The following is a 13426-nucleotide window of genomic DNA, read 5'->3' as shown; positions in this document are numbered from 1 at the left end:
AAACGGTCTTACAATATTATTGACAAACACATGCATAATAAGATATTAGTGTAAAAAATATTATAATGATGTTATGATTTTCAATGAAATTTTAATTTCAATCGTACTAATAAAATGACTAATAAAATGTTTCATTAAATATATACACTTTTTTAAATTGATACAAATAGACAAATGATTACTATTCTATTTTTGAAAAATAATATATATATATATATATATTTAAATTTTATTATAAAAAAGACTAAGGTTTAACTAATGCATTTAACAATTAAAGAGTATTGAAACCTAAACAATCTATGCATTTCAGAAAGAATACAAAAAATACCATTACATATTAAATTTTTTTTATCAAATTTCACAAAGGTGTTGTGAATTATGGATTGAAGGTAGTTTCTTCCTACACCTCCATGTCTTTCTTGTTGCATGGCATACTTCAAAAAATACTCATATTATTCTTTCAAATTTTTTCTTTAATTCCGAAATGTGAAATTTACAAATTTTTCGGGTTATAGAATCTAGAATCTGAAAATTAAAATTTATGTTTCAGATTATCCAATGTTCGAGATTGCACAATTCATTATACAAATTTATATTTCAGATTATAAAATTTGAAATGGATAATTTTAAAAGTTTTTAGAAAATGAGATTGGAAGAAGAAAATACGAGTGTAGAAGATTTTTAAATTTTTACATTAGGCAAAGCTTTTTCTTATCCCTAACTCTATAAAATGTTTATTATTAATAAAACATAGCATTTTCTTTCGAGCTCCGTTTTGGACAGATCGAGGTTAGGGGAATTAGGGTTTTCAATTTGATGGGTACGAAGAGAAAGAGGATGGTGAGCTTGGTCGATGTGGTAGATGATTATATGTTGAAGATTATGAAATCCAATGGCGGTGCCAATAACAACATTGCCAATGCTCTCATCAATCACTGGAACCCAAGGCCTTACACTCAAAAGTACTTCGAGATTTTGGAGACGAGAAAAACCCTCCCCGTTTGGCACCAGAAAGAAGAGTTCTTGTAGGTTCTCAAAGATAATCAGACTTTGATTCTTGTCGATGAAACTAGTAGTGGAAAAACCACTCAGATTCCTCAATTTGTTTTGGATGTTGTTGAGTTAGAGACACCAGATAAACATAGGAAGATGATGATTGTGTGCACTCAGCCTCGAAGTGTGGATGTGATGTCTGTTTTGCATCGTGTGGTGAAGATGTGGATGTAACCATTGGGGAAGAGGTTGGTTCAGTATCAGATTTGAAGACTGCAATAGTGTGACGACAACTTTGAAGTATCTAACCGCTTTTGGAACGATACAAGGTTATTAGTCTTGATGAGGCTACCAAAAGGACTAATGATGTGTTATTTGGCCTTGTGAAAGAAGTGCTTAAAAATATACCTGACTTGAAATTGATTGTAATGAGTGATACTCTTGAAGCCGAAAAGTTTCAGAACTATTTTTTGCTGCCCCATTGATGAAAGTTCTTGGAAGGCTACATCTTGTTGAAATTTTCTATACTCAGAAACCTAAAAGGGATTACTTGGATGTTGGCATTTGGACAGTGGTACAGATATACATGTGATGAAACCCTGACCGATAAAGCATCCACTGAGCTAGCCCAATCTTCTAGAAGGATGACTAGGAGCATGACACAGAACCCAGGACTAGGTCAGACTCAGTTCATAGCTAGCATAGTCCATTATGCCACAGAAGATTACTAGGAGTAGGGCACAAATTATTGGACCTGAGCACCAAATATTTTCCCTACCTTGTATTTCAGTAGAATAGGATTTAAATAGCATAAATTGGACTTGTGGATCGGCATCCTTTTACCGATTCCATAATCAGGGTACCACTACCAGACAAGTGGAAAGGCTTCAACGGGGAGCGCTACGATGGCACGACCAACCCGGACAAGAACATGGATGCGTACACCACGCACATGAGCCTTTACACCTCAAAAGACGCGGTCTTAGCCGAGTGTTCCCCACGTCGTTGAAGGGAGGAGCCCTTAGCTGGTTTACCAAGCTCTCTCATAACTCTGTTGATAGCTTCGCAATGCTGGAGTCCATGTTTGAAACACAGTTTGCCACCAGTCGACTGCACCACCTGACCTCCATTGTCTCGGTTGGTATCTGTCAGGAGAAGGGAGAGTCCCTAAGAAAGTTTATCGACAGGTTTAAAAAGGTAGCTATGAGCATCCGAAACTTGAGCCCGGATGTGGCCATGCACCACATGCTGACAGCCTTACGACCAGGGTCGTTTGCCGATAACCTCTGCATGCAACCTGCCGCCAACTTGGACGAGCTTAGGAGAAGAGCCGCCAAGTTCATGCAGTTGGAGGAGCTGAGAGAGTTCCACAACCAGGCCTGAGCGAAGGCCAGTGGAGAAAAAGGAAAGGAAGAGAAAGATCTTCAAGGTCGATCAACTTCTGGTCGAGGAGATAGACGCAGAGACAACTAAAGGAGCTAGCTCACAAGATACACCCCCCTGACTGCCGACAGGGGAAGGATCTTGGAGGTTCCGCAAGCTTTGATAATGCTGACCGTTCTCGCAGGTGTCAGTATCATCAAAACAGCGGACACACTACCGAGGAGTATTAAGCCCTAAAGGATAAGATCGAGGAACTTATCCAAGTCGGGCATCTTCGTCGATTCGTTTGGGTGACCGAGGGGCAAAGTTGTCCCCACGAAAAGAATAACCAACAAGAAGAAGAGACTACAGGATAATGACCGCTGACCCGAGCATCGGCCGAGGATGTCACCCATCACCTTCACTGACGAAGACTTCGAGGGTGTCGACCCCTCACAGGACGACTCCAGCGTAATATCAGTCAACATCAACAAATTCACCATCATCAAAATGTTGGTAAACCAGGGAAGTTCTGTAGATATCCTCTACTAGAAAACTTTCAAAGTTAGGCAGAGATGATGTCGTATGACAACCATGTGGTCGCTTCTTGGGTGAGAAGTTTGGTACTAAAGGCTACATCGAGCTCTATACCACCTTCGGAGGCAAGCAAAACGATAAAGATTCGATACCTGGTGATGGATGCCAACACCTCGTACAACATCCTGTTGGGACGATCATCAATCAATCTGGCTGAGAGAGATTGTCTCAACACCCCACATGGCAATGAAGTTCCCGTCGTTGTCGGGAAACATTCTCACCGTGCATGTGGATCAGAAGCTTGCATGGGAATGCTACGCAGAGAGCCTTAGGGTGGAACCTAACGACTGATCCCCTAAGCGCAAATTCTCTCGAAGACAAAAGTCCCCTTAGAGAGAGGTTCAGCCGACACCGAAGGATCACACAGTTGCTTTGGTCGATTTGGATCCCCGAACGATCGAGGAAAGATTGGAAGCGAGAGAAGAGCTACGTCGATTTCCCCTTCTCGACGAGGAGCATCGCACCTGCGTGGGCACGACCATAGCAGCGGCCGAGGCCGAGCTCGTGCACCAGGCGCTGAAGAAGAACGTTAATCTCTTCGCCTGGACGACATCCGATATGTCGGGGGTAAGCCTGTATATCATCACTCACAAACTCTCTGTGTACAAGGAGACACGCCCATTCGCGCAGAAGAAGAGGAACCTTGGCATAGAGAAGAGGCTGGAAGCGAAGGAAGAAGCCAAAAAGCTTCTATCAGTCGAGTTCATTCGAGAGGCCCAGTATACCACTTGGTTGGTTAATGAGGTCATGATCACCAAACCTAATAGTAAATGGAGAATGTACATCAACTATACAAATATCAACAGGGGCTTCCCGAAGGATTCGTACCCACCTCCTAACATCGATCGGTTGGTGGATGGAGCAGCCAGTCATAAGATCCTAAGTTTCTTGGACGCTTACTCTGGCTATAACCAAATAAGCATGCACTCTTGGGACAAGGAGAAGACCGCCTTCATGACGGACGATGTCAATTACTACTACGAAGTAATGTCGTTTGACATAAAGAACGTTAGAGCAACCTACCAGCGACTCATGGATAAGGTCTTTAAGGGACTTATCAGTCAGTGTGTAGAGGTCTATGTGGACGACATAGTGGTGAAGTCAGACTCATGTGACCAACACATCAAAGACCTGGAGGAGGTCTTTGAAGCGCTAAGGTAGACGAACATTAATGCGCATTCGGCGTTGAAGGTTGCAAGTTCTTGGGTTTCATGCTGACCCACCGAGAAATCGAAGTGAACCCGAACAAATGTCCGGCGATAACCGAGATGCGAAGCCCCCAAAAATTGTCCTCGAACGAGGATGGGACCCAGAGAACTATTGAGACTACTCATTTCCTTCCTTGGTCGGTTGGTCGGATAACACTTCAATTCCTCTCCAAGCAAACTTCTTCTTTCCCTCTACTCATTTCACCTCTCGGTCTTCTTGTAACCCAAACTCGGATGGTACCTGTAGAAGGCACTCCGATGCTCAAGTTAGTTTTGGTATTCGGCACTCGGTATTTAGAGCATTGTATGATGACGTATTTGATTCCTGGAATTTTGTGCTATTTATATTATTTTAGTGGACCTTTCTTATTGGGCCATATTAGAGGGTTTGGGTCATGTTTAGAAATGTATTACCTAACTCTTGATTGTTGATTAATTTCATTAACTATGCTTAAGCGTAATTGAATTTGTGGTGTCGGTCGACTCATTGATGAGGACTGAGACATCGTGTCGGTCGTACGGCTCGTACAGTACACTTATATTAATAATATGTTAGTTTTTTTAGAAAATTTAGATTTAGATTTAAAATCCACTTAATTTGTTTTTGTAAAACTATGGATTTGGATACGATTGGATTTAATTTGGTTTTATAAAAAATATGGATTTGAATTTAAAATCCAATCCAAATATTTGGATTTGGATTGGATTTTCAAAATCTAATCCATGACCAACCTTAGTGTTGTTTATGTCATTGATCTTGGTTTTGCTAAACAGAAGCTTTATAACCCCAAGTTCATGTGGAGTCTTTATTAGTATCACCGATATCGAAAGCTACTGCACATCAGAGATCTGGGCGTGCTGGAAGAACTCAACCAGGGAAATGCTTTAGACTTTACAATAAAGAGAAATTTCATTAATGATCTTCAGCCCCAGACTTATCCAGATATTGTGAGATCAAATCTTGCCAATTCAGTGCTTACTTTGAAAAAACTGGGCATAGTTGATTTAGTGCATCTTGATTTGATAGACTCACCTGCGCCTGAGACTTGAATCCGTGCATTGGAAGTGTTGAATTACTTGGGTGCATTGGATGATGATGGTAACTTAACTAGGCTAGGTGAGATTATGAGTGAATTTCCCTTGGATCAACAGATATCAAAGATGCTCCTTGTCAATCCTGAATTCAACTGTTCAAAAAAGATTCTGTCAATTTCTGCCATGCTTTCAGTACCCAATTGCTTTGTCCGGCCTAGGGAGGCACAGAAAGCTGCGGATGAAGCTAAAGCTAGGTTCGGGCACATTGATGGAGATCACCTCACGCTGTTGAATGTCTATCCCGCATACAAGCAAAATAATGAGGATCCCTCTTGGTGCTATGATAACTTTGTTAATCATAGGGCATTGCAAGCAGCTGATAATGTTGACAACTGTATCATGGCCCGGTTTAATCTGAAGCAACACTGACTTTAATATCCGCGACTACTATGTCAACATAAGAAAAGCTGTGCTAGCTGTGTATTTCATGCAGGTAGCTCATTTGGAGCGTACAGGTCACTATTTGACGGTGAAAGACAACCAGGTGGTGCATTTGCATCCATCAAATTGTCTGGACCACAAGCCTGAATGGGTAATTTATAATGAACATGTTCTTGCCAGTTGCAACTTTATTCAGACTGTTACAGACATACGAGGGGAATGGTTGGTTGATATAACACCACATTACTATGATTTGTCTAATTTCCCCCATTGTGAGGCAAAGCATGTTCTAGAGAAACTTTACAAGAAGCGAGAAAAGGAGAAGGAGGAAACCAGGAGCCACAGATAAAAGTCGTAGCCATCCACACTATTTTTGGATTTGAATTGGATATTATTTCCTCTTCTGTCGCCACTTATATCATGACTCCTCCGGAGGGCCTTAATCTTTTTCATCCAGCCCATGTTTGGAAATTTAGAAAATCTTTACTTTATGTCTAAAGTTCAGCTGAGCATTCTTTATTTAATAATATAGATACAATCATTCTTTTACAGTTCTGATATCATCTTAAGGTTAAGAATTGAATTTAAGTTTAATTCAACCTTACAAAATCAGCTTATAAAACACTTATTTAGTATGAATTAGCTTTATTTTTATTTGTATGAATTAGCTTTATTTTTATTTGACCTGAGATCTTAAACAATACCAAAAGAACAGATAAGACAAAGTGGAAACTATTACCATCTCTTTAAACGAAAGATGAAACATAAAACAGCGGATTGCATGAAGTGACCTACTTACTCAATTAGTTTTTACACCTGAAACGCTTTACACATAGGCAACAAATTGCATATGCTTTCACTTGAATGAAACGAGAGCTTAAATGAGATTAAAAACAGAGTAGAAACCAAAGGCAGGCAATTAAAATCACCTGGTCTGCTCATTAATCCAAACAGTTGAAAAAAGTATTGACTTTGCAGGATTTCCAGTTGGCCCAATCACTCCATAAATGCCGCAGCAAACCAGATGGTAGTGGTAAATAAATCATACGAATTTCTGAACAAATTAATGCTATTAGACATTTATGATGCAAACAAATGCCAGTGATTATCTGAAGGTAAATTCTCCTTGATCTTTTCAAGACGTTTAAGGATCTCTATGAAGGGTGGTCTCCGATTCACGTCATGAGCCCAACACTGCTCCGTTAATCTACGAACATGAAAGGCCAAAGTTCAGAAGATTACTTCTATGATCCAGGCATGCTCTGAACGAAATAAATGTTTGCATGCTATAACTTTAATAGCCTAATTTACAAAGCATACCAGACCCTCTAATGAAATGGTCAGCAAGAAAAAGTTAAATCATATTAATGCTAGTCAACTAGGGGTTTGTGAAGTTAGAAGTACTAAACAGTAATAGTAAGCGTTGTCAATGTTCTTCCATTTATGGTGAAAGGTGGCAAAATCATAACCATTATAACCATCCCTTAAGTGTAAAGGTAAAAAATGGGAAATAAAACTAAGAAGTCTTTCGTGATATTAGGGCAATATATAGCAAGCCTAGCAATGGAGTATCGCATGGCTTTAGATATCACAAAACATTTAAACACACTACTAGAGTATGTAAAGTTGAAAATTTCAAATCAAACCAAATAGTTTGTAACAAAGCAAAGAGAAGAAATCAACCCTAAGTCAGATGTAGAACAAATGGGAGGTCAAACTGAAAATGTAAAGGATTTTTTTTTATTTTTTATCAGCAATGTAAAGGATATGATCAATTGAATGCATTGCCTGACATGAAGTATTTTCCTCTAATGGAAGCATCTTGGTAAGTACGTTTATAAGGCAATCTAAAGTAGGTGGGCTTCTGACAGTATCGATTTTAAGATATAACGCAGGACATCACGTAACCTAGATTGGAGTTTTTTTAAAGAAATGCAAAGGACCTACTCTCTCGAAAGCTTCAGCTATTAGATGCAAGCCTATAAATTTTTATACATCTCAAACATGGCTTGTAATGTGAAAGCCATTTTAGGCTTGAAGTGTGAACAACCATCGGACCCACTTTAGAAGAATGATAACAGCACAAGCTCTTGACCATTTGGTCAAAGAGAGAATGATACCATGCCAAGAACTACCTTTCAAAATAGAGTGCTAGAAAATTGAATGAAAGAAATGTATCATAAACGACTTACTCTTGCAATTCATTGGTATAACCCTTTGACCGAAATGAAGGCCTATGTCCCTCAGCAGCGCGTTTTGCTCCATCATAAGGCTCGAGATTTGCAAAAGGTGGTTCACCTTCAAGCATCTGCATGAGATAAAGGTATCATGCATTAAATTTAGCTCAAATTGTATCACATAAAATTTCTGTATTTAAGCAAGCGGAATTACCTCATACAAAATCATTGCAAAGGAGTACACATCAACCTTCTTATCATATCGCCGATGTTTGAAAACTTCAGGAGCCATGTAGCGGTCTTTTTTCATCCCCAAGGAAATAAAATTAAGTTTTGCATAAGAATAGATACTAATATTTTAAAAGAAATTCAGAGAATACTCACAGCTCCCAGTTTCACCGGTCATCTTGTATACATCATGAGAACTCTGGACAGTGATAAGCTTACTCAATCCAAAATCTCCAACTTTTAAATGGTCGGCACTAGAATTGACTAAAAGAACATTCCTGAAATTTTAGAAAATACACTTCAACGTATAATACAAAGGCATCTTAATTCCAGCTGGATGTTTTTAAGAGAAAATTTTGTCAACGTAGTTTCTTCAATTTCTTTATAAGCCATATGATAAGGACCCAACCATTGGGAAACTCACTATTAAGGAGAGAGAACTAAACACTTAAATATTCTATCGAGTATCTCATACTACTCAAAGTGGGAATAGGCATTTGATAATATCTCAGTCTTTATCATAGCACCATTTGTAAGAGTCAACATCTTAGTGGGTTTCACTCTACAACACCCTCAAAAGCTAAGCAGCTTTCACTCTACAACACTTTACTCCCTTCTTGATAAGTACAACCAACCCCAAGAACTTGGAAATTTACTCTCAAGTTATCTACCAAGGAAGGAGAACCAAACATTTAAATACTCTACTAAGTAGGCACCTGATAATAACCAAGTCCGTATCACAATACATCTTGACATACTGTCGTAGCATATTATCCATAATAATATTTTCACATATAGGTTGCAAATAACCAACTTACCTTGGCTTTAGGTCCCGATGAATTATAACATTTGGTTCATTGTGGAGATAGGCCATTCCTCTGCAAAACAATATCAACAAAATATATTATAGCATATTGATCAAATTAAGTGAATATGAATTGTATACAGATTCCTCTAGATTTCCTAATTCAATTATCTGTGTTGATAAAATAAAGGTTGATATCAAATTAGCTTAGTTATACACTGGCCATATTATTTGATGGAGATCAAGGAGGCTAGCCAAAGCAAATACAAGTGATACGTTTGTAATTCTCGTTGGTCGAATGAAAAAAGCTTGTAGGCCTATGGGAGCTAAAGACCATGGCAAACCTAGTAGCTAAAATTCGTACAACAGTGATGGATAGCGATGGGACAGTATGGGTCTACTTGATTGTTTAAGCTATGTTAGAAAGTGAAGCATAACTTAAAGAATTAGTCGATATTAATGAGTCTTGAACAATTGATAAGGCCTAACTTGAGCTAGTAATAGTTTAGGATTTCCTTTTTCTAGTTGGTTATGGATTTTAGGTTAGTTTGTGTCTTTTGTTTTAACTATGACCAAATTTTTATTGGTTATGTTTTGCCCATGTAAGGTAAGAACAACATTTATTTTAGGAGTTGAACGTTAATTTGAATAGGAAATTTCAGATTCTCTTCTCCATTAGAGTTTAGGTTGTAAAATTCTTATTGTACCGAGAATCGAGAGTGATTCTTGTGGTAAGTTCCTCACCTTTGAGTCCATGACTGCAAAAATTCTCATGGGGTCAAAGTTTACCATTTCTGGTTAGTTTGTGAGCATTATTGTGGGATTTAGGAATTGCAGTAAGACATAGTCGGGATTAGCTTTCAATTCAAGATTTGATTTTGTGTTGTCCACATACCTCTTACCCATCTTGTTTTCTGCATTAGTTTGATATAAGAGGTTCTTGATTGTTGGATGAATATTATTCTTTTGAAGATTTCATAATTAAAAAGGAGTAATAATACCTATTTCTTTCACATCCTTAGTAGTTAATTATTAGTTTTTATGAATTCTTTTGGTCTATTACTAGAATCCTCATCAATCGTTCTTGTTCATCCATACTTTTTGTTTATTAGTTGTTAGTTTGTTACCATAAAGTTGTCGCACTCGTCTCTTTCTTGTCCATTATCCATCTTGGATATTCTAGAGTTGCTCAGACATTCAATCAACCAAGTATTTTCCCTTATCTTTCTATAACCCTGAATTGTTTTCACTTTTACTCAGGCATTCTAAAAAAAGGAAATAGAAAAAAAGCATATGCCAAAGAAAAGAAAAGAAAAGAAAAAGAACCAAAAGCAAAAAAAAAAAGACAAATGTACATTAAAAAATTCTACTATTTTGATCTTTGACCAGAAAAGTGTTTGGAATGGTCTAAGCTCTCCACTGAAAGAATTGAGCGGTAGAAATCAAGAGAATATGACATTATTAGAGGGTAAAAGTCAAATTGAGCTTACAAATACGAGTGTGTATGATCATTATTTGAGCGCGTACATGGGAGAATATTATTGTGAGTTTCTTTTTTGTTCACCAACATTTTATGCAGAGATTTTATCATAACTTATAATTCATGATACAAGGAGGAATAAGAAGATGATTATTTGATCTTGAAAGCTATGCATCTACAATTATAGCACATGAATACTGCGTTAGAAGAAATAAAGGAAGGACTGAAAAGGTAGAGTAAGCAAATCGCAAGCTTAAAACGAAATTAGGATAGATAATGATGGGAGGTGGCAAGTTCGCTAATATCCTGATTACTGAGAAGACTTTGAATAATAATAAGAGCGAGTTGAGGTTTCTAGCCAAGAAAGGGTAGAAGAGAGACGAGGAGCTGCTGTGGCAGGAGCACAATGTCACAGTACTTCGAAAAACCGACTTGTGTTATATAACAGATGTAAGAATAACTGGAGAGAATTTTGGTGATTTATTTTTCACGTGGTTTAATTTTTTATTGGTAATTTCCTTCAATCCTCCTCTATGTATTTCATTTTTATTCTTAATAGTTTTTTTTAACATAAAAATAGGAAAAGAAAATATGAAAGATACCATTACCTCACAATATCCATGGAAAAGTTGATAGCTGTTGCTGGACTAAGTGCACCTTTTTCTTTGAGGTACTGATGAAGATCACCCTTTTTATGAACGAAGTTCAATTTAAAGCATTAGTTTGCTAGATCAAAAACTAAGTGCACTCAATCTGAAGGAATTCTATTTTATTCACATACCCCTCTTAGATACTCAGTAATTAACATAAGGGGCTTCCTGTCTGTAACAGCTCCAAGAAACTGAACTATATTGGGGTGTCGAAGCTTCACTAACAAATTGACCTCATGCCTGAAGTCCTGACTGTATAAAAATTAACACAGAATATGAGATATCCAAAAAACCTGTGACATACGATTTATATTCTCGCCCCCCTCCCCAATTCCTTTAACTGTTTATCATTTATCATAAACAGACATGACTACGCATCCAATATCCAATAGGTTTAGAATAAACCATGAGTACATTTAGCAAAAACAGTTAAATAAATTGTCAAAGTCTTTCCTAATGCTAACGGATAACAGGTAAAAGTAAGCCACTAGACCTTTTTTTTAACAACTTCACCAGTCACAAGCAATCTAATGACATTCACATCGCAAATAACGACCAACTAGCAGCAACCAAAACAAATGCCAGAGACGAAAGAAAGAATCTCACATCACCAATCTATCTTCTGAAAGAGATGGAAGAATACGTTTAACAGCGACTGGTGTTCCACGCCAATGGGCTTTTAAAATCTCACCAAAAGACCCCTTCATGAAACATAAATATACACGAAAACAAATTAAACCATTGTCTTGCTATTTCTGGTATAGATCATATATATCCTTCAACAAATAAAATCTTGTTCAATCCAGGTAAGATTACTAAGGACGGTAAAGCTCTCCTCCTAGTATTTAATGTATCTTTATACTGAGGACTCGAATTCGAGAGAACTAGATAAGCTGAAACAACCCCATGCCAATTAATCTGTTTTCCTAGGAGAATACCTTATCCCTCTCTTTTTTTTATTAATTTTAAAAGCAGTTTTCCTTTTTCTAAAATTTGTTTGTCCCTTGAGAACATTGGAGAGAGTTTGTCTCTTGAGCATTTTTTCCTTCTAAATATCCTCTGACTGAACACATAAACACCGCATTTAAAGAAAACAAAGAGAAGACGATGAAAAAACACTTTTCAGTTGTTGCTGTTATTGGGTTTTCTACAACAGCTGTTTTGAAAAAAAAAATCAATACTTAATTTATTTCAGATGAGAAACTGATTGATCTTTAGTGTAAAATGGTTTTAGAAAACAGCTTTTAACACAAAAACGAGAGGAATGAAACAGAACAGAAATTTGTTTCCTTTTTTCCAGAATCATCCATAAAAAAGCTTGAAATGCGACGACCGTACTTGGATGACGATTACGCAGCAAACACTTTAGTCAACTATCAAACTTGCCACTATAGGGACTAAAACATAGCACAAATCTATGTCTGTGTTAAATAACAGTTCAGAATTGTAGTGAAACAACGAGTTTGACCAAAGTCAAACCAAGAAAACGCAGAAGCGAAAGCTACCTTTCCGATTCTCGCGGAGTTGGAGAAGTCAAGTTCGGTAGGTTCGATTTCCCAGTCACACTTATTCGGCAACGGCGGCGGAACAGGCTTCGGTTCAAAATGGCTTCCAGTTTGCCCCTGCAACGACCATCAGCATTCAAAACCAAACCTCAACTTCACTCACCATTCACAACACAAACCCAGAATTATACACAATAAAATAAAACCTCACATAAGACGAGCCTCCGCGAGATTGCAAAAGCTCGATCACATCAGTCTTCTTAGCTCCTTCCGCATCCGCCAGAGGCTGTTCACAACAACAACCAAAACCTAAAGTTCATTCACCATTTCACAATCAAGCATGGAGTGAAATAAAAACGCTGAGAATAATAATCGTTGTTATTATATAATAGTATTACAGTGTTTTTCCAACGATCTTGCGCGTTGACATCCGCGCCGAATTCGATCAAACACGTGGCGACTTCGATCCAGCCGTGGAGGGATGCGACGTGGAGCGGGGTGCGGTTGTCGTAATCCCTTGCCGTAACCAGCGAAGGATCCTCTTGCAGGAGCTTCCGCACTGCTGCGGCGTCGTTTTGGTGAGCGTGCCACAGTATCAACGACGTTCGACTCACCCTCTGCTTCTCCTTCTCCTTCTCCTTCTCCTTCTCCTTCTCCTTCTCACTATGGCTTCCCGAACTCATCTCTTCAAACTCACCCCTTTCTTCAACACTCGCCTAATTATATTTTCTTCTTCTTCTTCCTCTTTTGCGTTTTCTTTGCTTTTGGTTGCTCCCTTACTCCACCATGCTTTCAATGTCAACTCACACCTCTTTCAATCCGCGTGAGGTATATTAACTTTTCATCGTTATTACCGTTTAACCGCTTCAACTCATTTTACTGCTTCAACCAATCAACTGTTATATACCACTTTAGTCATTTTAAATATAACAATTTTTTTATTAC

General features: G+C 38.0%; 1 protein-coding gene and 1 pseudogene across 2 annotated transcripts; one reads left to right on the top strand and one right to left on the bottom strand.

Annotated features, from left to right (window-relative positions):
* The first annotated feature begins 778 nt into the window (after positions 1 to 778).
* On the top strand, positions 779 to 6120 carry LOC137809378 (probable pre-mRNA-splicing factor ATP-dependent RNA helicase DEAH2; annotated as a pseudogene).
* A 415-nt stretch (positions 6121 to 6535) lies between these two features.
* LOC137811529 (serine/threonine-protein kinase VIK-like) lies at positions 6536 to 13426 on the bottom strand. Of its 2 annotated transcripts, XM_068613318.1 has the most exons (11): positions 12880 to 13426; positions 12693 to 12767; positions 12482 to 12598; positions 11583 to 11677; positions 11108 to 11228; positions 10935 to 11014; positions 8860 to 8919; positions 8198 to 8319; positions 8028 to 8113; positions 7829 to 7944; positions 6536 to 6843 (listed from the first exon to the last, which is right to left on the bottom strand). In XM_068613318.1, the coding sequence occupies exons 1-11, from the start codon at positions 13162 to 13164 to the stop codon at positions 6717 to 6719; spliced, it is 1284 nt and encodes a 427-aa protein (XP_068469419.1). In that variant the 5' UTR covers positions 13165 to 13426; the 3' UTR covers positions 6536 to 6716. The 2 variants fall into 2 exon arrangements, with proteins under 2 accessions (XP_068469419.1, XP_068469420.1); XM_068613319.1 differs by lacking the exon at positions 11583 to 11677 and having other exon boundaries at positions 12688 to 12767; positions 12880 to 13297.

Source organism: Phaseolus vulgaris, chromosome 2 (genome assembly GCF_000499845.2).
Source record: "Phaseolus vulgaris cultivar G19833 chromosome 2, P. vulgaris v2.0, whole genome shotgun sequence".
In the NCBI taxonomy this organism is placed as follows: domain Eukaryota; kingdom Viridiplantae; phylum Streptophyta; class Magnoliopsida; order Fabales; family Fabaceae; genus Phaseolus; species Phaseolus vulgaris.
The sequence above is the reverse complement of the archived record's forward strand: the minus strand, read 5'-3'. Positions and strand labels throughout refer to the sequence as shown.

What these genes read in the sequence shown, in the direction of transcription:
- LOC137811529 (XM_068613318.1), bottom strand. Translation starts at nt 13,164, where the DNA reads ATGAGTTCGGGAAGCCATAGTGAGAAGGAGAAGGAGAAGGAGAAGGAG. An exon ending in AAGATCGTTGGAAAAACACT is followed by an intron (nt 12,768 to 12,879) that starts GTAATACTATTA and finishes TGTTGTGAACAG; the next exon opens with CCTCTGGCGGATGCGGAAGG. An exon ending in CATCGGGACCTAAAGCCAAG is followed by an intron (nt 8,320 to 8,859) that starts GTAAGTTGGTTA and finishes CTAAAATTTCAG; the next exon opens with GAATGTTCTTTTAGTCAATT.